General features: G+C 60.7%; 6 protein-coding genes across 6 annotated transcripts; 1 reads left to right on the top strand and 5 right to left on the bottom strand.

Annotated features, from left to right (window-relative positions):
• Positions 1–182: 182 nt before the first annotated feature.
• On the bottom strand, positions 183–9,954 carry SDRG_16422 (hypothetical protein). The gene is made up of 20 exons (XM_008622631.1): positions 9,455–9,954; positions 9,223–9,411; positions 9,107–9,193; positions 8,965–9,060; positions 8,588–8,911; positions 8,337–8,542; positions 6,461–8,287; positions 4,756–6,413; positions 3,965–4,706; positions 3,662–3,917; positions 3,563–3,618; positions 3,344–3,515; positions 3,215–3,295; positions 2,821–3,168; positions 2,511–2,777; positions 2,315–2,464; positions 1,550–2,224; positions 1,331–1,504; positions 978–1,267; positions 183–932 (listed from the first exon to the last, which is right to left on the bottom strand). The coding sequence occupies exons 1-20, from the start codon at positions 9,902–9,904 to the stop codon at positions 239–241; spliced, it is 8,742 nt and encodes a 2,913-aa protein (XP_008620853.1). The 5' UTR covers positions 9,905–9,954; the 3' UTR covers positions 183–238.
• A 331-nt stretch (positions 9,955–10,285) lies between these two features.
• SDRG_16421 (hypothetical protein) lies at positions 10,286–10,717 on the top strand (the record flags this gene model as incomplete). The annotated part of the gene is made up of 1 exon (XM_008622630.1): positions 10,286–10,717. The coding sequence occupies one exon, from the start codon at positions 10,286–10,288 to the stop codon at positions 10,715–10,717; it is 432 nt and encodes a 143-aa protein (XP_008620852.1).
• A 9-nt stretch (positions 10,718–10,726) lies between these two features.
• Positions 10,727–15,720, bottom strand: SDRG_16420 (hypothetical protein). The gene is made up of 4 exons (XM_008622629.1): positions 14,784–15,720; positions 14,456–14,734; positions 12,792–14,410; positions 10,727–12,750 (listed from the first exon to the last, which is right to left on the bottom strand). The coding sequence occupies exons 1-4, from the start codon at positions 15,696–15,698 to the stop codon at positions 10,752–10,754; spliced, it is 4,812 nt and encodes a 1,603-aa protein (XP_008620851.1). The 5' UTR covers positions 15,699–15,720; the 3' UTR covers positions 10,727–10,751.
• Positions 15,721–15,859: 139 nt separating this feature from the next.
• Positions 15,860–16,967, bottom strand: SDRG_16419 (hypothetical protein). Its single transcript, XM_008622628.1, has one exon. The coding sequence runs from the start codon at positions 16,949–16,951 to the stop codon at positions 15,908–15,910; it is 1,044 nt and encodes a 347-aa protein (XP_008620850.1). The 5' UTR covers positions 16,952–16,967; the 3' UTR covers positions 15,860–15,907.
• Positions 16,968–17,993: 1,026 nt separating this feature from the next.
• SDRG_16418 (CAMK/CAMK1 protein kinase) lies at positions 17,994–19,418 on the bottom strand. The gene is made up of 5 exons (XM_008622627.1): positions 18,880–19,418; positions 18,669–18,833; positions 18,451–18,618; positions 18,367–18,407; positions 17,994–18,320 (listed from the first exon to the last, which is right to left on the bottom strand). Exons 1-5 carry the CDS (start codon positions 19,399–19,401, stop codon positions 18,023–18,025), a joined length of 1,194 nt encoding a protein of 397 aa, XP_008620849.1. The 5' UTR covers positions 19,402–19,418; the 3' UTR covers positions 17,994–18,022.
• Positions 19,419–19,429: 11 nt separating this feature from the next.
• SDRG_16417 (hypothetical protein) lies at positions 19,430–22,250 on the bottom strand. The gene is made up of 15 exons (XM_008622626.1): positions 21,986–22,250; positions 21,823–21,938; positions 21,613–21,776; positions 21,538–21,566; positions 21,419–21,488; positions 21,291–21,372; positions 20,924–21,244; positions 20,837–20,870; positions 20,740–20,789; positions 20,630–20,695; positions 20,496–20,579; positions 20,231–20,452; positions 20,108–20,185; positions 19,992–20,061; positions 19,430–19,945 (listed from the first exon to the last, which is right to left on the bottom strand). The coding sequence occupies exons 1-15, from the start codon at positions 22,212–22,214 to the stop codon at positions 19,515–19,517; spliced, it is 2,046 nt and encodes a 681-aa protein (XP_008620848.1). The 5' UTR covers positions 22,215–22,250; the 3' UTR covers positions 19,430–19,514.
• Positions 22,251–22,812: the final 562 nt, after the last annotated feature.

Raw genomic sequence — 22,812 nt, 5'->3', positions numbered from 1 at the left:
CTCAAACTGCAAGCAGAAAGTGGGAATGGTGCTATGCGTTTTAAACAGTGTCTTATACGACGTTTTAAACAGTGTCTTATACGACGTTTAAAACAGCTTTGTGGAACTCAATGCAACACACTGCACACAGCCAACAAGTTTTCAATGTGCAAGTTGCCAATCCAGGTAGATAGATAGATAGATAGATAGATGTTTATTGTCGCTTGCAATCAATCTTTTTGTCGTCAGAGAGGATATTTTACTCTGGGAAAAAGTGCTCGGACTTGCGCTGGAGCTTGACTGGCGAAGCAGTATTCTGGTTGAGGAGCGCAAGAATCGCTTGCTGCGTCGCAAGCACTTGGCGCTGGACGTCTTCGATGCTCTTCTGCCGTTCCCGCAGCGATTCGTGCTGCTCAAAGAGCGCGTCGAGGTGCTTCTCGAGACGCGCTGTGGCCGGATCCTCCTTCTTGGCGAGGACTTCGAGCTTGCGGTCTGTGCTCGCACGCTTGGCGTCGCTCAGCGTCACGGGCGTCGTCATTGGCTTCTTATTCGTGTCTGAAGCATCGTCGTCGGGCACGAGCTGGAGCGTCGGGTCGGCCTTCTCAAGGGCCATCGCCCGGTGGTTGGGGAAGAACGACACGTCGTTCTTGGCCATCTTCATGGCCAGGTAGAGCTCGATGCCGTTGTACTCGGTGTAGTCCTTCTTGTTGATGTGCACGAAGAGATACAAATAATGCCACATGTTGTGCTCGAGGCGCGTGTGGTACTCGAACCCGCGCTTCGTGAGCCGGTCGAACGTGTAGCCGTCAATCGAGCAGATGAAGCACCGGTCCCGGAGCTCCTCGGCGCGCTCCTTGTGCGACGTGCGGATCGTCGCGAACGTGTCGATGATGATGCCAAAGGTTATGTTGAGCAAAATGACCATGAGGATGATGTTGTACGCATTGTCAAACCTAGTGTAGACCGCTGAGACACTACGAAAGGTTAGAGCGGCGTACACAAAACGGCCCGTCGCAAGCGGGTCGGTGCCGAGGGCCCGGGGCAGGAGGAAACCGCCGAGGCCGCCGTTGCTTTTGAAGGCCAAGTCGAAGGACGAGAGAAAGCAGAGGAAGAGCGTGCTGCAGCGCTGCGGTGCATTCGGGTTGGCGATGGTCTCTGGCGTATAATCGGGCCGAAAGTAGAAAAACCCAATTGTCGCAAAGATGTAGACGAGGAGCAAGTACAAGGCAAAGATGAGGAGAAGCGACTTGCCCGGCAGCACCACGGCTTTGAGGACGTTTTTGAGCTCCTAGATTGAGTTTTCATGATTTTTGTGATTTTTCTGAAATTTAAACAATTTTGTAGTTCGTACCTGGGACCGGTTGATAATGTCGAGGACGTGAAAGGCGAAGAATTGCACGTGAACATAGGTGCCCAGCACCGGGATCATGACCAAAAGACCATAGTACACCAGCCGCGGGTCCCGCAGAAGGAACCGGACTGAGACGACGACGTTGCGAACCCGGTCTTGCTTGGTGCGCAGGACCTAGCCCCAGTCATTGAAAAAACTCCAAAATAGATAGCCACGTACGTCTTCGTCACGGTCGCCCAAAAGCCGCAGGAGGTCCTCCACGTCCTGGAGCGACTCGGCGGCGTCGACGTCGCTGCGGGCGTGCGGCGTCGATGTGCCACCGATGGTGTTCTTGAGCTTGCGTTTCTCGGCGTGCCAGCCTTCCGTGATGAGCAGCGGCACCGTGTGCACCGCGTAGAGCACAAAGACGGTGGTGCAAAGCGCGACTTGGATCGACCCCAGGACCGTCAATAGCGCGTCAATGCCAGGTCCGTCCGTGGTCGCGCCGCGCTGCCAGGCCGAGTACGGCTGCGACGTGTTGGCGTCAGCGCGCAAGGTCGTGACGACAAGGAGGTTGATGAGGAGGGCGAGTACGAACGAGAGCACTTGGAGGCGGTGCGTCTGGCGCAGCAGCCACGCGAGCAGAAACTGCTGCTGCAGTTGGCTCTGGTACTCCATCTCGTGCAGTAAATTGGACGTGTGGGCGAAAAACGCGCTGAGCTTGGAGCTTGGATCCAATGGCATGTGGGTTTTGAGCCGGTCTTTCGAACGCTGCGTGACGCAGCAGCAGATCGGGTGGATGGGAAAATAGATCTGCACCAAATGCGGCACGCCGCGAAGGTGCCACACGAGCTCGACGCGCGCGCACTTGGCGTCAAAGAAGGCGTACGCCACTGCGTAAGCCGCGTCTTTTTGCTGCAAGCCCGATCCGAACTCTGCGTTCGCGGTCGCTTTCAGCCAGCGCGTGAACGCCTCGTACGTGAGGAGGCTAAAGCTCCGCTCGACCTGCGTCAAGTGCGACGCCGACTGCTTGGGGAAGAGCGTGTTGCCGAGCGACGGCTGGTATTCCATGAGGTGCTGGATCAGAATGTGCACGTTGAAGCCCAATGCCAGAAATGCGTCCGTGCTGCACGCCGTGTTGCCGTCGTAGACACCCTAGAAGACGACTTGTCCATACTGACGAGCCACGCCAAAGACGTACGTGGTACGTCTCTTGAAAATAGCGGTGGACATCGACCACGTTGTCCTTGATCGTGTCAAAGTTGAGTTCGGTGACAAGCCGGTCGTGGATAATGTCATCGGTCCGACCTTCAATGAGACTCAGGAGGCAGACCACGATCGCGCCTTTGAGCTGCCGCATGTGCAGACGCGCGTCGCTCTCGGGAAGCGACGTCACGACCAGCAGTTCGTTGACAACCGAAATAAACTTGTAGTTGGCGACGCACTCCTGTGCTTCATGACACGGACCCTACCCCGCGTGGTCGCAACGTCATCTAAAATGCAGTACATACCTGGCAAAACTCGGTGATGGTGTCAAAGAGCTGCTTGAACAACAGCACGTTGGCGCTGTTGAGGCTCGGGTAGATCTCGAGAAGAAACGACGTGGTGGCTTCGACGAGGTTGATGCTGCTCACAGTGCTCCCTTGCGCGAGCAAATACTGCTGCGTATGGAGGTAATGGCCCTCGCAGAGCAGCTGGAGGAACCGAAAGATCGCTACGATACTCGCATACGGTGCGTCGTCGGCCGGCTCGAGACGTCCGCTGCGCGCCTGGTGCGAGAGCCGGAGGACCATCGAGTGGGGCCGGGGCAGCTCATCGAGCGCGGGCACTTGTGCGACGGTCTTGACCTCGTCCGTCGCCTACGCCCGCATCACTTCTTGCACGAGGCAACGAGAGTCGACGCACGCTGTCCATTCGATGCTTGAGACGCTCAAAGAACTTGGTCGTTTTGGACTCGGTCCACGTTGCGTAAAAATTCTCTTGGACCTAGTTGGTCCAGTTTAGCTGCATGGATCAGCGTAGGAGGCGACGTACTTTGGCGTTCATGCCGTCGAGTAGGGCGATGCCGAGGGCGATGCTGCGGTCAAAGACAACTCTGTCGGTCGTCGAGCTAATGATGTTGACCACGAGCACGGTGAGGCCGAGCTTGTCGAGCTTCTGCTGCATCGCATGGCGTCGCGACGGCTCGAGCGACTTGATCATTTGACTATCATACCAGTTTTGTCTATAGTCAGTCTGTGTGTGGGACTATACCAAAAGATGTCGAGAAGAGCGACGCTCATCTTGGCATACTTGGCGTGCTTGAGCAGCTACACACTCGGTTTGCGTCGTCGCCGTCGAGTACGAGTGTACCTTGAAGTGCTCGATGAGCTTGAGGATGACGTCATCAAAGGTCAAGGACGACTTGGGGACATCCGAAATCGACTCGGCTTCGTCGCGAAGAGCGTCCTCCAAGTGCAAGATGCGCTGCATCATCGCGTGCAGCTCTGCCGACCGTGCGACTTGGGTCTCGGGGTCCGCTTTGACGAGCGCTAGAAACGTGTCGAGGACCGTACCGTCTTCACTTGCGACCACCGGTACCATCCCGCCATGCTTGGCGCCGTCCCACCTACTCAGCAATCATGACAACCTCTCTTTTTGCAAGCCGTGGCGCACCCGGCGTCCAGAGGTGACAGCGACAAAAACTGCCGACACCGCGCGAGCGACGATTGCCAGCGCGAATGTGGCGCCGGCGATTTCACCGGCGACGGTGGTGACAACGGCGTCGTGGCCTGTCGCAGCGGTCCAAGCCCTTTGGTGGGCGACGAGCGCGAGACGTGCAGCGCGTCTTTGGGCCGCGCTGTCAGCGACGTTCTCGGCGGTGAGGCCATCGCTGCGTCTGGGTGCTGCAGCTGGTCGTAGAGCGCCCGAAGGGTCTCTCTGGCGCTTGCTTCGCCAAGCACAATCGAGCGCAGTACGCGGTTCTGGCCCAAGTACGGCCGCTTGGGGCGCGCCGACGCTTCGTACGCGAGGTTTTCAAGGGCGCTCGGGTCGTTCTGGGCCGACGCAAGCTTGTCGAGGACCCGTGCGGCGGCGAGGAGAGCGTCTTGGTCGGACGGAGAGAGCTGCGCAAACGTCGTGGCCGTCACGGCTGTCGAGAGCAGCGAGAACAGCGTCTCGTAGAGGGAGATGAGCACGGACGCAGGAGCCGAGAGCTCGACTACGCACGCTTGCAGCGCCGGCAGCAGCAACGTGAGAAGGTGCGACTCGTACGGCGGATCGTCAGTCGCCAGCTTCTTGTAAGACGCCGACGCCACGTCGACCCAGATACGCCCGCCGTCGTACACGACATGTGCCTGCGGCGGTGTCAGCGCGGCGGCGTCCCTCTGCTGGAGGCAGCAGAGGTGCGCAAACGTGTCTAGTCAGTCGAAATTAAGTCCATCAATCGACTAGAGACTGCGCAATACATTCGACGAACAGCGTGTCGAGCGTCGTTACGATCTGATCGTGGGTGGCTTGCGGCTGCTGCGACCACGGTGGCGCCTCCGAGGTCAAGTAGACTTCCTTCAGAAACCGAGCAAGCGCCATGGCGACATTGCCGAGCCACGGATGCTCGTGGAGACTGCCGACGCAGGTCGACGCCGCCACGTGCAGAAGGCTCAGAAGCGAGTCGAGCGACAGGATCGACGCGCAGAGGTCTTTGAGCCGTGCGTCATTTCCCAAAGCACAGGACGCGAGCAAGTGCAGCACGTCGAGGTGGTAGGTCACGACCGCGTCTCGCTCCGTGCTCGGCTCGACCTTGGTCTCGGCGAGGAGAGTGAGAAACCCGGCGGGCGAGGCGCTAAGTAGCTGGAGGTACCCGACCTCGGGCTTGACAAGCTCGAGAAGAACGACGAGCTGGTTCTCGGGCACGGGCGCGTCCCCGACGCGGACGAGCGCTTCGAGGGCGTGAACGTACCGCCCTTTGGGCTGCTGGTGCACCTCGAGCTCGACGCGCCAGAGATCGAGAAAGTGCTGGAGGACTTTGACGGGAACTGTTTTGCAGAGGGGTTCGCTGCTGCCGTAGATGAGCGTCAGTACGTCTTGCGCCTCTTCGAGTTCCTCGACGAGGTCTAGAAGCGCCAGCGTGTGCTCGGCGAGCAGCGATACATTCATGCTGTTGGCCGCGCCAAACGCGTAGAAGAAGCGCAGCGCTTCGACAAAGACGGGACGCAGCGCGGCCTGCTGCTGCGGGCGGCTAAAGCTCGACGTCGCGTGCGCCGTCGGACTTGTCGCTCGGCTTGCATCCCCTAGAACGGACGGAAAATGGCTCTTGAAAAAGTGGTTGCCGTCCCGCAGCATGTCGAAGATCGTCTGCATGGCGTTGAGATTACGGAGAAGGCGCCGGACTTCGACTTGATGCGCACTCGCTGAATGCGTCGCCGGCTTTGGCGGCCCAATGGTGAGGCTGTGGCGGCGCTCCCGGATCTCGGGCACGATCCCAGACGACTGCAGAAGCGCCGTAAAGGAGGTGAGAAGGCCCGTGACCGAGGTCGCCACATTGAAATCGTCGGTTGACGTGAGGTTCATCCAGACTTCGGTCGTCTCGGCGAAATGGCACAATCGCTGCACGTCGGCTTGGAGCTGGCTGTAGATGCCGACGGTCGCGTCGTTGACGAGGAGGAGGACGTTGGCGAGTGCTTTCGTCACCTGCTCGTGCTGGTTGAACTGCTGCATGAGCAGCTCGAGCGCCTTGGACACCAGCGGCGGGTGCTCGTACATTAGCGCTTGCAGCAAGATCGTGTCGATCGGTCGGTGCGCGAGCTCCGAGAGGCTGTAGCGGCAGCGAAGGTTCGGTGTCTCAAACATCGAGCGCGCCAGCGTCGAGAGGGGCTTGGACGCGCTTCGGCGCCACCGGGGGGCGTGGAACGGCGGCTCGGTCGCCAGCGTCACGAGCACCGTCGAGATCTGCGCGTCGAGGCGGAGCGCGTCAACAAGCAGCAGTGTCGCGCAAATGTCGTCCTTGATCTCCATGAGCACTTGCGTGAGGTCGGTCATTTGGAACTTGGTCTTCATCGGAGGCTCCACGGGCGCCTTGAGCTTGGGCGCGTTGGTCGACCGTCGACGCCGGCGCGGGGACGCTGGCCTACAGCACCCATGAGTCGCACCGCATGCGATATAGACGCAGTGTACTCGAGGGACTTCTTTGTTGCGAGACGCGCGGGCTCGAGCGACGCCCGCCGAATGGCTTGGCCGCCCTCGGTTTGCTGGATGATGGCGTTCTGCGCCTGGAGGTCAAAGCGCGTCGACTCGGACGACCGGTGGAAGAAGGTGGGCGACACGATCACCTCGGTGGGGTCGACCAACTCCCGATGCGACTTGGTCGACGGCCGGTACCAGTAGTCGGTGCGGCTGTCGAGGAGCTTGACCAGCTCCAGCACAAGCGCGCCGAGTTCAGCGATCGACCGAAAGAGCCCGAACGCCACCATTTTTTTACACAGCCGGACAAACGCTAACGTCAGGTCGTTCTGTGCCGCCTCGGTGATGATGACGAGTCCATTTTGCTTGCGAAAGTACGTCATCGCGAGCGACTGGAGCTGCCCAAAGAAGGCCCAGTCGTCGGCAGAGTACATGCCATCTCGCGCGACCGGGAGCTTGTCTTGGTGCAACAACACCTCTTTCCAGATACGCGTGTAGTTGGGGCTCGGCAGCGGCGTCTGCGGCTCGCAGTCCAGGTGCAGCGCGACGAGGAGGTTCAGAAGCACCGCGCGGATCGACCGCGAGAGCGCAGCGTCTTGCACGCACGCCAAGAGACTCGCGCGCGGAAAGCTGCCGGCCAAGCACCGAATGCACGTGTAGTTGCGGTCCATACAGAGCGCGCAGTAAAGCTGCAGGAGGCCGTAAAAGTACGGGGCGAGCGTCGCATGCGACTTGTGGCTATAGTAGTCGTCAAAGAACGTGCTGAGCGAGACCCACTGGTCCGCGCTCGCGTCGACGCAGAGCTCGAGGCCCGATGGCGTCGGGCGCGTGTGCACGAGGACGGCGTCCGAGTAGCCGTGGCTCGGGTTGAAGAGCAGCTCGCAGATTTTTTCCTGGACCTTGGGGACTGCGTGGCCGTTGGCCGAGCAGAGCACGACAAGGAACTGCAGGTACCGCATCGCCTTGCCGTGGCGCCGAATCAGATCAAAGAAGTTGCGGACGATCGCGGAGAAGGACGCAAACGACTCGGAGAGGTGGAACTTCTCTTGGATCAAATATGAGAGCGGCACCGACGCCTTGAACCCATGTCCGAGGAGCGCGAGCAGGACGGGCATGGCATGCCGGCACGCCGACGTGTCGGACGTTTTGCTGCTGTAGAACATGCGAAACAAGAGGATGTTGATCGCGCAGAGCACGTGGTGCAGCTGCCGCATCGCAGTCGGCGGCCATTGAAACAGAGGCAACAGCCTCATATCGACGGGCGGGGGTGGCGGCGCGACACCAGAGCTTGAGCGCCCGCCCCCAGGCGACCGAAAGCCGTTGGTGTTGGGCAGAGCTTCGAGGCCGTCGCTCGGCTCGTCGGTGGGCTGGAACCCGCAGACGTAGTCGATTGAGAACGGACCGCCGTACGCTGCGAACGGCGCCTCGAGCATCCGCGTGAGCAGCGGCACAAACTGGTGCCGGTGCAGGAGCGTCTGCCGCAGCCATAGTACGTGGTCGGGCGTCTGCGTGTCGAGAAACGTAAACGTGTTGAGCTGGCTCAGAACGCGCTCGACGTCGTCCAAGCGCGGGTCCCCGCCCGACGCGCTGGCAAAGCTCGCGATGAAGCTCTCGCAGAGCGTACGGTAGGCGAGCAGCCGCAGCGTATCGTGGAGCTCCGTGGACGAGACAGACACGATCTTGAACGCGTCTTCGTCTTGCGGCGTCAAGAGTGTCACGAGAGGCGACGAGACGTGCAGATGGGCGCTGCTTCGCGTGTGCAGGTAGGTGAGCGTCTGCGCGTGCTGGAGCAGCACCGCGCTCTTGTGACCAATGGGGTACCTACGCCATATACGGCGTAGGGACAATGTAGTTGACAACGACATCGTACCGCGGGTTAACCAGCGTCGTGGGGCGTAGAATGTACGACGACTGCGGCACCGGGTTCGTGGCCACTCGGAGCCCTGCCTCCGTGTTCTCCACGTGCAAGTACTGGCCGGTAAGGACGTGACGAAGGCACACGCTGTCGGTCCAGTGCAAGAGGCCACCGTCGAGGAAGCAGCTCTTTTCGACTTCCCACAGCGTTTCGGGTGACAACTAGGAGGCATTTGAGCTGACGTAGCATATAAGGACATGCAGTACGAGGGGCGAGTTGGTGTCGGACGCGTCGGATGTGGCACTCGACTCGGCTCGAAGGTGCACGGCGCCACCGCCGCAGCCCAGCCACGCGCTCGTTTCCAAGTGCAGCAGTCGAATGCACAGCCCGGATCGAAGTCCGCGGCTCGTGTCGGGCTGGTACGTCGTTGCGCTCGAGACGTCCTTCTCCGAGTGGTCGTAGGGCGATAGGCGCCACTGGGACGAGTGCGACACGGACGCGTGCACGAGCGTCGACGCGCCGTCAATGGCGCTGCGGGTCGAAACATGCATCGAGAATCGCTGCGCCTTGTGCATCGCCGCAAGCACAATCTAGTCAACGCACCACATCTGGTTCCGTCCAGGACCAGAAGCGAATATCGTACTTGGTCCATGAGCTGGACAGACTCGCCAGTCTTTCGAAGCTTGAAGCGCGGTAGCAATGTGAGATGGCACGCCGCCGCGCCGTCCGACAAGACCACCTAATTCCACGGGATACAACACGGTTTGTCTGCAGAGAGCAGGTACCTCGAGGGTCTCCTTGTCCCTTGTTGGCTGCATGGTTATGTACTTGCCCGTCTTGATGTGCCGCAGTTGCACCGTCTGGTCTTTGAGCTGAGCCGATGCTATGGAAGCGAGCGTACCTGGCCGTACTTGACGCGCGTTCCGTGCAGCTTGTCGTAGACGTTGGCGTTGAGCCGGAGCTCCGACTCGCTCTTGAACTTGAGATCGGAGAAGGCGTCCGAGAACCCGGTCGACGTCGTGCTCGCATCCTCGGATGCCTTGGCTTCCTCGAACGCCGCGGTGGCTTCGTACGCCATCTTGGGCAGCACCTACGCGCCGTCTTCAAACCATTCGAGCGGGCAACTGACGTACTTCAAAGAGGCAGTCCTTGGTGTGGCACGCGACAACATAGACGTCCCGTTGACCCCCCGGGTCGGTGAGCTGCGCGTCAACGAGCTCGACCGTGGCTTTTAAGCTCTGCACGAGACCCTCGAGTCGCACCTCGGACGTGATGAGACCGTCGCCGGCGAGGAAGCCGCCGCGGTCCATGCTCAAGCACGACACGATCGCGCCGTAGACGAGAAAGCCGTGGCCGCCTGCGTGGCTCGAGGTCGCTTTGGACGCATACTCGCTCGGGACGCGGTCTAAGCTCGCCGGCAGGTTGCGCGGCGACAAGAGACCGTTGGGCGAGAGCGGCGTGTGCGCGGAAGGTCGGTGCTGCTCTTTTCGCAGCGGTGAAGAGAGCGGCGACTCGCCGAGCGTCGCGGCCGCGAGCGTCGCGTCGACGTTGAGGTTGCGCCGCTTGCTCGTGAAGCGCTGCATCTCCCGCCACAATATCCAAAACCTCCCACCCGAAAGGCCACTTGTTCGAAGAATCAATATCCTCGAATCGATCTGTCGCCCCAACAATATAAGTTCTTTGATATATCTCTCTCGGGTTTGTGCATCGACCAAACCGCTGCGAACGAACGGTTGACCGTTCGCGTCTCCTCGCCGATCGACGCGTCTCGCGAGCGTCGCGAAGCCGCAAGCGACGTGCCGAGCCTGCGCGAGAGGTACCGCCCACTCGCTGCTCAAGTGCTCGGGCGTCGCAGGTTCAGGAATCCCGAGTCGCGCGGTGCGCGTGCCACGTACAGTAGGTACTTTTTAGGCGAATTCGTGGCAAATGGTGTTTTTCACGTGTGAAAAACGTCAGAACCCGAGATGCTGCTTTCGCTGTACGTGATCAACAAGGCCGGCGGGCTCATCTACCACGAGGACCTCTCGGCGGAGGCGCCCAAGCTCAACGCGAACGACCACCTGCGCCTAGGCTCGACCTTCCACAGCATCCACGCCATCGCCGGCCTCGCGGCGCCGCTCCTCTCCAAGGGCATCGTGTCCATGGAGACCGACGCGTTCCGGCTGCAGTGCTTCCAGGCGCTGACGGGCACCAAGTTTTTCGTGACCGCCCTCCCGAGCATGGGCGCGCTCGAGCTCGAGGCCATCTTACGCAGCATCTACGAGATCTACGCCGACTACGTGCTCAAGAACCCCTTCTACGAGCTCGAGATGCCGATCCGCTGCAGCCTCTTCCACACCAACCTCCGCGTCCTCGTCGACCGCGTCAACGCCGACGCGCTGCGCCGCCCCATGTAGCGATAGCCATATGCGTCAACATGCTTCCATTATCCTACGTCGCCTCGTCGAGAAAGCCTGTCGTGGCGACCCATGCGCTGGCACAGCGGGCGCCCTCGTCGAGCCACGGGAGGCGGAAGGCCTCGTACTTGAGGATCGACTTTTCGAACCGCGAGAGCTTGGCGTCCGTTTGCAGCGTTGACGCGAGTGCAACTTGCTTCATTGCGCCTTCCTTCTTGCCGCTCTCGTAGACCTGCACCGTGCACCAGACCACGTCCAAGGTCAGGACGCAGCGCCGGGCCACGTCCTCCGCCACACCGGTCACACGCGCCGCCAACGTGCGCTCGCCAACGCACTCGAGCGGCTCTTTGACGCTCCTGCCCGACTTGCCGCGGCGCTTGTCCTCTTCGACCGCCGTCCCGTCCTCGAGCAAAACGAGCCGCTCGGTAAAGAGGATCGTGTCGTGGGGCACGAGCCGCCCGGGTCCCGCGACCTCGACGGTGAAGCGCTCGACCGCGTTGCTCGGGCGCAGCGACGGGTCCTTGAGGAGCGTGCAGAGCTGCGTGACGCGCCCGTAGCTGCTCCACGCCCGCGATGCGTTGCCGGCGCGCACGCGCAGTCGGTAGACGCTGTTGGGAACCAGGTCCAGGAGGGTCGTCGAGGTCTCGGGTCCTTCGTACATTGGCGTCCAGTCGCCCGAGGGCTTGGCGACCTTGGTGTCGGTGAGGCACTCGATAAACTTGGCTTCGAGAAGGTACCGCGCCGCGCCCGTGGCACTCGGGTACCACACGACGCGCGCCTTGGTCGCGAGGACGTCGACGACACCGGCGGCCGACGGCGCCTCTGGCAGCGTACAGACCGACAGCGCGCTGCTGAGACTGCTCGACGCATGGGAAGAGACGTGCCGGAGGCGGAAGAGGTACGTGGCGTTCGGCGCCAACCCGCGCACGTGGTAGCTTTTGTCGGTGCCGCGGTAGACCACGGCGGTCATCTCACTGCGCCCGGCGTCTGAGCGCTTGAGGACATATTGGACATCGGGCTTGGTCCACCAGTCCTTGAACTCTTCAAACGAAATCTTGCCGTCGTTGTTGGTGTCAAACGTCTCCATGTAGGCGGCGAGCCGCTCCTCGGACGGCGTGACGCCGAGCTCCGAGAGCAGCGTCTTGAACTCGGGCAGCTCCAAGTACCCGCTGCCGTCACGGTCGTAGCGCTGGAACTTGCCCGCAAAGTCGATGGCCGGGTGGTCCACCGGTGTCTCTTTCGCCCACTCTTTGAGAAGCTTGTGCACAGAGTCGTCGAGGACGTTGGTTTTGCCTTTGAGTGCGATGCTGCGCTTGTCACCGGCGGTCGCGTCACCCGGCGTCCAGCTCACGACGGCGTCCGTCACCCCGACATCGGTCGTTGTCGGCGCCGCCGGCGTTGGCAAGAGCGTGTTGACGATCGTCGGGGCGCTGTGCAGCGAGGCTTGGTCGTCGGCGTTGATGGCTTGCACGCGGAATTGGTACGCAGTTCCGGGGGTGAGGCCGTGCACGAAGAACGACGGCTTGCTGCCGCGGTAGATCTCTTCGTACTGTCCGTCGGCCTCGTGCACGCACTGCTTGAGGACGTAGCGACAGCCGCTCGAGACGGTTGGCTTGGCCTTGCGCGACACTTTGGATGACGCCACCGACTTGGCGTCGTCGTCAAAGAGGTGGAGGTCGTCGAGGTGGCCGTTGAACATCGCAACAAACTCGGTCCAGCTGAGCGTGTTGCTGTCGTTCGTCTCGATCGCGTCAAAGACGCTGAGCGGCACGCCCGGGGCCTCGGTCGACGTCGGCGCGGACGTCTTCTGAAGAAACTCGAGCAACCGCGGCTTGCGCTTTTCGATTTCCTCCATAAACTCGTCGCGCGAGATCTCGCCGTTGCCGTCGACGTCAGCTTCATCAAACACCGCTCGGAGCTCCTTGAGCTGTGCGTCGTACCACGCCGACGAGTTCCACGAGAGGTGGATCGTCGTCGGAGTCACCTTGACGGCCATCGGCGCCGGTGGCACACGCGGCACCGTCGTAAAGTACCTAGTGTCGACGTGAGGACCCTACCCCTCGACATCGCTTACCCAAAGGCATACGGCCCGGCACCAAAGGCGTTGAGCGCGCGGAGCCGCATCGCGTACTTGGTGTTGGGCAGCAAATTTGTGACAACGTAGTGGTACCGCGGTTCGCCCTGGTTATCGCTAAAGTCCTTCGGGTCCCGTACGAGCTCGGTGAAGACGTTTTGCTTGAAGCTCGCGCTGCCTTCGGCCCCGGATGTCTCGAGGATGTAGAACGCCGGGCCGTTGTTGCCGCGGACCGGCGGCGGGTGCCACCGCAGTAGTATCATTGTCGTCGGGTCCAGTGCCTCGTCGTCGTCGCGGAAGAGCACCGGGAGCTCGGGCGGCGCGCCGTCCGTGACCAGCTTTTGCAGCGCCCGGCGCTCGCGGTGTTCGATCGAGAGCCGATCGAGGACGGCGACACCGCCCGCGGCTTTTTGATCGCTCCAGCCCGCGGCGTCGCATGCATACGGCGCCGCCTCCTTGACCTCGCGCAGCGGCAAAACGGGTTTGCAGCCAAACCGGGCGAGCTGGCGTCGCTTGACGTGCGCGGGCAGCTCGGTGCGGACGCGGCCGCGCTCGGACGACGAGACCTGGAACGCGTTGAGCATGCCGCACTCGTGGCAGACCGTCTCCCACATGCACACGTCTTTGAGCGCAATCTCCGTGTCGCCGTGGCACTGGGCGGGGCGGCGGTCGCCTGTGACAGCAAGGAACTCCTTGATTGTGATCGCGCCGTCGCCGTTCGAGTCGAAGAACTCGACGATGCGAGTGCGTTCGTCCGGCGTGAACGCGATGCCGAGCGACTTGAGGAACTTGTGAAATTCAAGCGGCTTCATGGTGGCGTACGTGGCGAGCTTGTCCTCGTCCTTCATGTCGTCGTCCGCGTTGCCGTCCGCGACAGCCTTCTTGTGCTGCTTGTCGGCAAACGCAAGAAACGCCCCTTTGTAGTCGACGTCCTTCCGGTGCAGCAGCTTGAGAAAGACATCGCGGAGCGCCGACGAGGTCGCGTGGACGTCGCATGCGATCGGCGGGAAGCTCTCCCAGAGCACGCGGCAGCGGCCTTGGCTCATAAAGCCGTCCGACCACGCCATCCACGACAGCAGCAAGCCACGGTCCACCGCCTTCAACGCTCGCCCGGCCTCTTCCCAGTGCGCCGACGCGTTCTCGGATACGTCTTTGGGCTTGGGTGTTGCGTCGAGGAACGCGAGCGCCTTGTCCTTGAGCGCCTTGTGCGCGCTCCAGGCCGCAAACGCCTCCTTGGACATGCCCGACCGAGGGTTCTCCTTGGCCTTTGGCGCGTTTTGCTTCTCGAAGTGGTACCGGTCTTCCGAGAAGGCGCTGTCCGGGTCCTTGGCAAAGTTGGCCTTGATGACGTGGCCTCGCTTGAGGAGCACTTCGCGGCACTTGTCAAGGTCGCCACCGCGGCCCTGGAAGCCCTCGCTCATCGCATGCACGTACTTGAGGCCACTGCGCTTCATCATGTCGATCGTGCACGATGGAATGTCGACCTTCTTGGGCCGGACGAGGCCGTTGGTCGAAAAGTCAAAGCGCGGTGGTTTCCAGCTGCTCTTCTGAAGCGACGGCTCGATACTCGATGCTGTCGGGAGCTTGATGCGCAGCCGGTCCTTGCGCTTGAGCCACGCCTAGGCCCAATATGAGAAATGAGATTCGATACAGCGACGGCAGACGTTGTGGGCGAGCGCGCCTTCCTCGGCCTTCTCCTTCTCGACTTCGTCTTCTTTGTCCTTGATGGCATCGGCGTCGGCTTCGACCCACGAGAGCATTTTCTGAACGCCATGCAGCTTGAGGATCTGCACTTCCATCTCGGCGCGTGACTTGTGCGTTTGGCCCGGCAAAAGCGTCGTCGCAGCTTGCTTTCCCAGGAGCGAATTCATCTTGTCCTGAAGGATCTCGACCACGCGGTGCTGCGCCTTGACCCAGAACTTCTTGCAGAGCGACACAAAGATCTAGTCCTCTTTTCTATAACTGCACAGCGAGAAAGAGCGAGAAGCGCACCGCGTTGAGCTTCTTCTCGTCGGCCGAGAGGCAGCGCCGAGCTGCAATTTTGGCGGTGTCGCCTTTCTGCGGCTTGGCCGCGACGCGCCACTTGATGGTGAGGAGGTAGACGTTCTCGCCTTCGACGAGCTCCATGAGCTGCCGTGTTGCGCCACCAAACTTCTTGGCTTGGGCTTCCGTGAGCCGGACCTTCTCGAACGAGTGATTGGCTTTGGTCCAGCGCACCCAGTGGTCGCCGAGCGACCGCAGTGGGCAGGCGCACGGCCGCTGCAGCTTGGCGCCGTCGGGACCGAGGAGCACGCTGCACTGACTCTGCACGGTCGAGGCCATGCGCAGAGCGAGCCCCGAGATCTTGAGGCTGTTGAGCAGCCGGCCTTCGCCCATGCTGCTCACGCGCGTCGCAATGTCCATCGTACTTTCGTCGCTGCTGCTTCGGTAAGGCGTCAGCACGTCGGTCATCCTGTCCGAGATGACGCCGACCGTCGTGCCGACGCAGCGGTTGCAGATCGAGCACTTGGGCGCGGGGCACTGGCACCGAGTGCGCTGACGCGACACGGCGTGTGCTGGCTCGTGGCAGACACCGTCACAGTCGCACGCGTCGGTGCGGCCGACCTTGAGGAGGCAGTCGGTGGCTGCCAACGCCACGGCGACGTCAAACCACGGCGCCTCCGACGCGGCGCGGTCGGTCGAGAGCGCATGGAGGGCTTGGAGCACGCGCTCGTACTTGTCCTTCCGAGCGACCCACTGCTCAAAGTCAAACGCTTTGTCCTTGGCACTTTGTTTTTTGGGGCTTTTTAGCTGGTTGTCACTGGTCTTGACAGGTGGCTCGTCTTCAAACGGGTTTGACGCGTCGTAGAGGTCGAGGTCGTCGCCAGCGTCGAACGCCGGCGGCTCGTCGCGGCTCCTCGACGGCATCCTTCCAGTGGTTACACGTCCGTTATGGGAGCTAGCAGTTATTAGTGCGGTGGGTTAGTGATCGTCTCGTCTCAGCAGCTGGGCTAGATATTCTGTACATTAGGACCCGCAACTCGAAGTAGGTGAATGCGGGAGCACAAGGCGCCTTGACAAAACTACACTATTGTCAATAAAACCTGGTGTTTTGTTGGTTTAAACTAGTACGCTACCTACTGCTGCTTGCTCTTGCCAAAGTGCGTCGACCGAATGGCATCTTCGCGCGTCGCACACAAGAGGCTAAAGGCGGCGCCCGCTCCGAGCACGATACTCGCGAGCACCAAGTGCGCGAACGTCCGCGCGCCGTTGCGCGCCTCGGCGACGACGAGAAGCGTCATCGTGGCAAAGACAGAGACGCCGTCGACCACGAGAAACCACGACGGGATCAGGTTCGCGTCCGGCGGGTATGTGCACACAAAGTTCGCGAGTCCGTGCACGAGGTCCATAGCGTCCGAGTGAGCGAGAACGATAGCCAGTGAGGTCCAGTGCTGTAGCGTCAACGCCGCTGCAAAGGCGCGGTACAGGAAGCTCGCAGTCGTCGAGGCGGCCGCCGCCTCGGCGACGACCTTCGGGTGCGGCGCCAACCAGCGCACTGCCGGGTAGAGCAGCGGGAAGAGCGACGGCCAAAACTGAAATACGATGAAGGCGTGCGCAAAGACGCTGCCATGAGCATAGTGCATGGCATGGAAGACGACGGCAAAGGCGAATGTGCCGAGACCGATGAACCAGAGCAGCGCACCCGAGCCAAGCGTCGTGTCGCGAAGAGGGATCGCGCGCGTGGTCGCCAGCGGCTCTGGGTACGCTGCAAAGAAGGCCGGAAGCCAGAGCACCGACGCCGCAAAGAAGATGCCGCCCCATTGGTACGCCGTGCCAATGACGACTGGCCACGCGACCGGCCCACGCGGTCCCTGGCGCGTGGACTCGATACCCATGAAGAGCGCCATGGCGGCCACGCAGTTGACGAGCAGCGCGTTGATGATGTCGGCGATCGGCTCGGACGGCAGCGCTTGACTCTGTTGGAAGAAGTGGCCGATGATGCAAAGGGCGTTATCAAGGCCGTCGACGCCAAAGTACGAGGTCAACGCGTCGTCGAGTGGTCGAGTCTCTTGGTGCTCGAGACACTGCGCCGGGATCTGCCAGCGCACGGCGACGGGTCCGATGAGCGCCAACGACCCGAGCGCGATGGCGGCCGTCGCCACGAACCCCGCGCTGCGCATCGTTGATTGCGAGGAGTGTCTTTTCGGACAGGCGGAGTGGCGCGATGCCATTGGTCCAAAGTAGCCAATCATAACGCGAGATTCCTTCAAGATCCGACCACAGTCGGTTTGGTCCACTTGTGCATGGACAGGCGCTGGAGCTGAGTCGCCCAAGGGAAGTGCGATACACGCTGCATCGACTCACGCAAGACTGCAGAAGGGATGGTGGAAGGACCAGCGATCGAGCTTTGTGAGCTCGAAAGCGCCCCGTTCAATGACTTTACACGAAGGTTCTGGACTAAACTGAGTGAGGCTTGTGATCCCGACCAGAAAGTGATTCAGACCAGAGTGTGATCCAGTGGATGGGGCGGTCATCGCTTGTCCAAGTGATCGAAGTGATGAGTCATTGGGCAGTTTTGCTTCTTAACGTTTAAAGAGCGCTTTTAAATCTTACATTCAGCATTGCACGCGCCGTGCGACTGCAGCGGGAACGTAGCGTGGACTGCTCTGCTTTTCAAAGCGTCTTCTATCGCTGTGCCAACTTTGAGCGATTTCATTTCAAACGCGATGGTGTCGGCACGTGGCGTTGACGTCCTCGCGTGGTGCCTCTAAGATGGCACTACGATCTTAGTTGGGATCGTGCATCGCGTCTTTCTACCGCTATACGTCTCGAACGTCGACGCGACCTCGCTTTCTCCGCTCTCCGGAGCGCCCTCTACCTTGGTGCCAAGTCTTGGCCAATTCATTTTCAGGATCAACTGTGCGACCTGGCAACACTTGGCCAGTATAGTAAGCTTAGTAGAAAGAATGGGCGAAAAATGAAAAATATCCCAAAAATTCACGATCACGCGCAGGTACTACGTCATAGTACATCAGCAACTGAAGATGGGCACTTGCTCGTTTTGGGCACAGACGAGAGAAAGCGCTTTGCTTGACACGAACAACTGGGAGCGGTGGTCGCCTTGATCGACGGCGACAACTATATGACAACGCAGCACCTGCCAAAGTACACACATCGTGTGTGCTTGGCCGATCGGCTGGAGAACGCGGGCGCGGATACAAGTGACATGCAAAGGCGAACTCTGTTTACGATTACGGTGTGGGCGGCGCCATGCCGCCGCGGGCCGTCGGCAGCAGCGTCGAGCGGCGGAGGTCGATCGCAATCGGCGCCGTCGTCGCCTCGACCTGCGAGAGCTTGGAGGCGACCAGCGACGCCATCGCGTGCGCGTGGTCGCGCGCGTGGTTGGCCGACAGCCGCGTCTTCATGATGCGCTGGAACGACTGCAGCGGCTTGAGCGCCCGGAGCACGTCTAGCGGCTCCGACTTGGTCTCGGGCAGCGTCGCGTGCATCGTGAACCACGGGTGGTCGAGCAGCGCGGCGGCCGTGGCCCTGGCCGACATTCGATTCAACGTTAGTCGCGAAAGATGCGTCGCACCGGTCGGCAGGTGTCACGCGCAGCATGCGTCGCACCAGGTCCTACTCGAGAGTCTACGCAGCTAGTTGAAACATTGATACGAACCTGGGCTTCAGTCGAGATGTCGTCCCAGTACGGCGCGTCAAAGAAAAAATAGCCATAGCAAATGCACCGAAAGAGCTTCTGGACGTCTTGGATTTCATCGTGGTGGAACGGGGGGTACCCGCAGAGAAGCGTGTAAACGATGACGCCGGCGCTCCAGACGTCCGAGGGCTAGAAGACAATGTTGTACATCAATCGAAACGAAAATAGGAGTGCTCAACCGTGCTGTAGGGCTGGCCCAAGATCACTTCCGGCGCCATGTACCCGGGCGTGCCCAGCACCTCGGTCAAAGCAGCGTCCTTCGTCGGCAGCTGCACGGCAAAGCCAAAGTCGACAATCTTGAGCGCTGCGTTCTCGCCATTTGACTCGAGCATGAGGTTCTCCAGCTAGTGCAAGCATCTTTTGACCGCCATGACGGAACTACTCGTGTACCTTGAGGTCGCGGTGGACCACGTTACGGGCATGCATGTAGGCCAGCGCTTCGAGGAGTAACTTGACGAGCCGGCAAATGTCGCGCTCCATGAGCTTCTCCTTGCTTTCGTGCAGCTTGGCAAAGATGTCGCCGCCCGTGAGCTCTTCCATAACGAGCACGTACGTCGTCGGCTCCTTGTAAAACCCGCGGCAGCGCAGAATGCCCGGGTGGTACATGCGCTTGAGCAGGTACGGCTCGGTCAAGGCGCACTCGAGCGCGCCCGCGTCCAAGCCATGGCGCGCATACACCTTGCATGCGTACTTCTTCTTGGTGGCGACCTCGTCGCACTCGTAGACGGTGGCATACGCCCCGGCGCCGAGCTTGCGCCCGAGGAGGAACTTGGTGTGGAAGTCGCGCAGGGCGTCGCGCTCGATCTCGACGAGCGTCGATACGTTGGTCGCCTTGGAGTAGCGCAATAAGCTCTCACAGGTCGGATCCGCGGGCGCCGGTACGCCGCAGCACCAGCTGGCCACCGCTCCCATGGTGTGGCGTTTTGCGATCTTCCGAAAAAACGAAATCACACCAATTACACGATTTAGAAAAACGTAAATGGTGTACTTATCCGGATATCGGCCAGCACTATCAAGTTGACAGTTTACATGAGCTCGCCCTGGTACGCAGCGTTGAGCTCTCGGAAGCGGTACTTGAGCTCGAGGGACTCGAGCAGCGAGGCCTCGACCCCGCGGTAGCTCTCAAGCATCTCTTCCACGTGCTCCAGCTGCGACTGGTCGTACTCGGTGAAGAACGCCGTGAGCTTTTCTCGGAACGGGTTAGGGCGCAGGTCCGCGCGGAGTGTCGCAGCTTTTGTTGTCGCCGGTGTGTAAGGCTCGCCGTTGAGCATCGCTAGGTCTTGGGCCGTCAGCGTCGTGGGCACTTCGACCGGCGCGGGTACGTCGACCGGCGCCGGAGCCGACGCAGTGTCGACAAGGGACCGCATTTGACTCAGAAGCAGTTCGTTCTGCCGCTTGAGGCGCGTGTTGACCATGCGTGCTTCGTGTGCTTCGGCGAGCGCGACGGCGACTTGCCCTGCCCACAGAGTTATGCAGCAGAAAATATTGTGCATACGGAATACCGTCGGTCTGACGCTTGACGTTACGGAGCTCGGTCACGAGCACCTTCTTGTGGCTGCGGTACTTGAGAATCTGTTGGCGCGGTTGACGACGTTCCATGGTCAAGCTAAGTACGTACCTGCTGGTTGAGGTCTTGGATCATGTTGCGGTGCTCAACCAGCTCGGCGTCGTACTCGGTCTTGGCGACGGCGAGGTCCTTACGTTGTATATTGAGGCACTGCGCGAATCAATGTCGATGCACCTTGGCCAGCTGCTCAATGCGCGTGTTGGGAATGACTTGCTGCAGCGAGTAGCCGAGCTGCGCGCGGAGCCGAATGAGTGCGACTTCGGCCTGGCCGAGCTCCTTCTCGAGCGCCATCCGAGCGTCGTCCGAGAGTTTCTTGGCCGTTGGCGACGACGATGGCGACGCATCGCCTCGGCCCGTGTCATCTTGCGGGTCGACGTATGTATCAAACTCATCAATCTAGTACAAGTCGATAAAAACGCGCGGTCGACGAGGATCGAACCATCGCCCAGCGGTGCTTCTCGAGCAGGAGCGCGTCCCGTTCGGCTTGGATCGCTGGCCACTGCTGACGCTCTCGCCGGAGGCGCTAGCCGCACCCACTCGGTAAAGATATAGTGAATTCGACTTCAAACGTACGTCGATCTCGCTCTGGAGAGCTTCGAGACGGCCGTCCTTCTCTTGCGACGCGGCCGCCTCCGTTTCCTGCATCCATCTGCATCGAAAGTACGCAAGTGAGAGAGTCGTACGTGTTTTGCCGTAGCCATTTGCACGCGGGAGAGCGCTTGGTCGCGCTCCACTAGCACGTCGTCGCATAAGACACTGAGATCTTATCGCAACTTTTACCGGCGAGCCGTGCGAGTGCGTCTTCGAGTGACTCCTACGGGATGAATATTGTCAGGGGTGTTGTTTGGGACGAGCAGAGTCATCTACCACGCGCTGGAGGAGCTGCATGTTGAGGCCGTTGAGCTCCTCCATGAGGCTGTTGCCGATCGAATTGGGCTCGTCGTCTTTGGGCGTCGGCGGCGCAGCGGCTGGCAGCAGCGCAGGCCGCGACCCAAAGAGCTTGGAGGCGGTCGCCATGGTGGTGTTGACGAGTCCGGACACGAGCCAGTGCCCGTTGAGGTCCAGTGACGGCATGTTGCTAAAGGCGTAGCGCGGTAGAAGCGACGCGAGTGCCGGCGACGACATGGGCGTAGGCGTTGGCAGCGCCTTCTTGTGCAAAAAGTTGCTCGTCGGTCCCGCCTCGAGCGCCTAGAACGCAATTCTTAGCCTCGCAAATGCCAGATCGAGCGCGTACGTGGGTCAAGGCGTCGGCGGCGAGAAGCGCCGACTCCATCGAGCTCTTCTCGACTACGTGTGCGACGTAATGCACCGTCTTTCTACCGTGCAAGGCTCAAGCATCCAACGAAGCCATCACGCTTGTACCCGCGGAGGCGCGAGTAGGTATTGTCCCACGAGAGCGTGAGCACACCAGGCTTTGGACAGCGGTACATGCCTAGTCACGGTCCGACATCATGCAACGGCGACCGTCGTCGTTGTCGTACCTTCAACGGGCTTGACAGTTGTCTGGTAGCTACGAGCAGGCATCGTCGAGAAGGCGCCTTGCAACGTCGACATACCGCGTCGTTGCGTGGAAGACCTCTGTGTACATGGGCGTGGGCACGTGAAAGTCGGCGTTGAAGTCAATGTCAAAGTCCTCGACCTCAAACTTCCATACGAGCACTTGGCTGCTGTTGGTCACTTGCAGCTGCACGTCGTGCTTGGAGCCGCGCGGAATGACCACCTACATAGGAACTTCTTTCGCATCTTCCGGCAAACGACGAGTGAACCTTCTCGTACTCGAAGGGCTGCAGGAGAAAGTCGATCGCGGTCATGTGCCCCGTGTTGTTGCCGAGGTCGTCGGCCAGGAGCGCGTGGAGCTCGGCGGTCGCCTTCACGGAAGCATCTAGCATAGGCGCATGGTCGGCCCCAAGCGCTATCGCAGACGCGTACGTGCAAAGTAGGCGTTGAGCTCGGCGCAGAGGTGCGTGAGCGCAGCATCGGTGGGCACGCCCGGGAAGAGCGGGAAGCTCGGGATGCTATCGCAAGCGGCGGCGACGAGGCTCGCATGGAGGCCTTCGAGGGCGGCGAAGGAGCGCTCGACGCATACGACCTGGTCGTCCGCGTCGCTCACGACCATCTGCACGCTGCGCCCCGAGATGGACGTCGCCACGACGTTCATGCTTGTGAGAATGATCTCGGTGCGTGCACGGTCACAGTATTTCCAATTTCTCTCACATGCAAATAGTGTGATGACGCTTTCGACCTTGAAGTTGGCACCGTTGACACTACAATGATGCTAGCCGACATGCGAGCCAATACTCTCGATCAGGACGATCGCCATTCATTGCTACAGACGCCGTACTACTTTGGCCATCGCAGAGGGGCCGCTTTCGCGCAGTCGTGTTGGCCCAGCGTCGTCGACGAAGCAACATCACTCACGGAGGCAGAAGAGATGATGATATCAGCTGCTGCTGCGTCGACTGTCTCGTAGTGTACACGCTAATGCTTGCAGGACGATAGGCAGCTCATGCAGCACGCGCTGCTTGGAACTGCGGTCATCGATTGCGTCTTTGAGGAGCGTCTTTCTCGCACACTATATTCTGGACACGTGCAATCCTTGGAAACGCATAGGAACAATGGGCGACCGAGGCTGTAGTGTAATAGTGTTATTCGCAGCTTGCGGGCAACTAGTACCGTCGAGCCAAGCACCCGGAGCATCCACATGGTCGTCGCCGGCACATGCAGGAAGCTCCACACGCCGGTGGCCTACCGCTCTT

Source organism: Saprolegnia diclina, assembly GCF_000281045.1.
Source record: "Saprolegnia diclina VS20 unplaced genomic scaffold supercont1.127, whole genome shotgun sequence".
Taxonomy (NCBI): domain Eukaryota; phylum Oomycota; class Saprolegniomycetes; order Saprolegniales; family Saprolegniaceae; genus Saprolegnia; species Saprolegnia diclina.
This window is presented reverse-complemented; position numbering and strand designations above follow the sequence as displayed.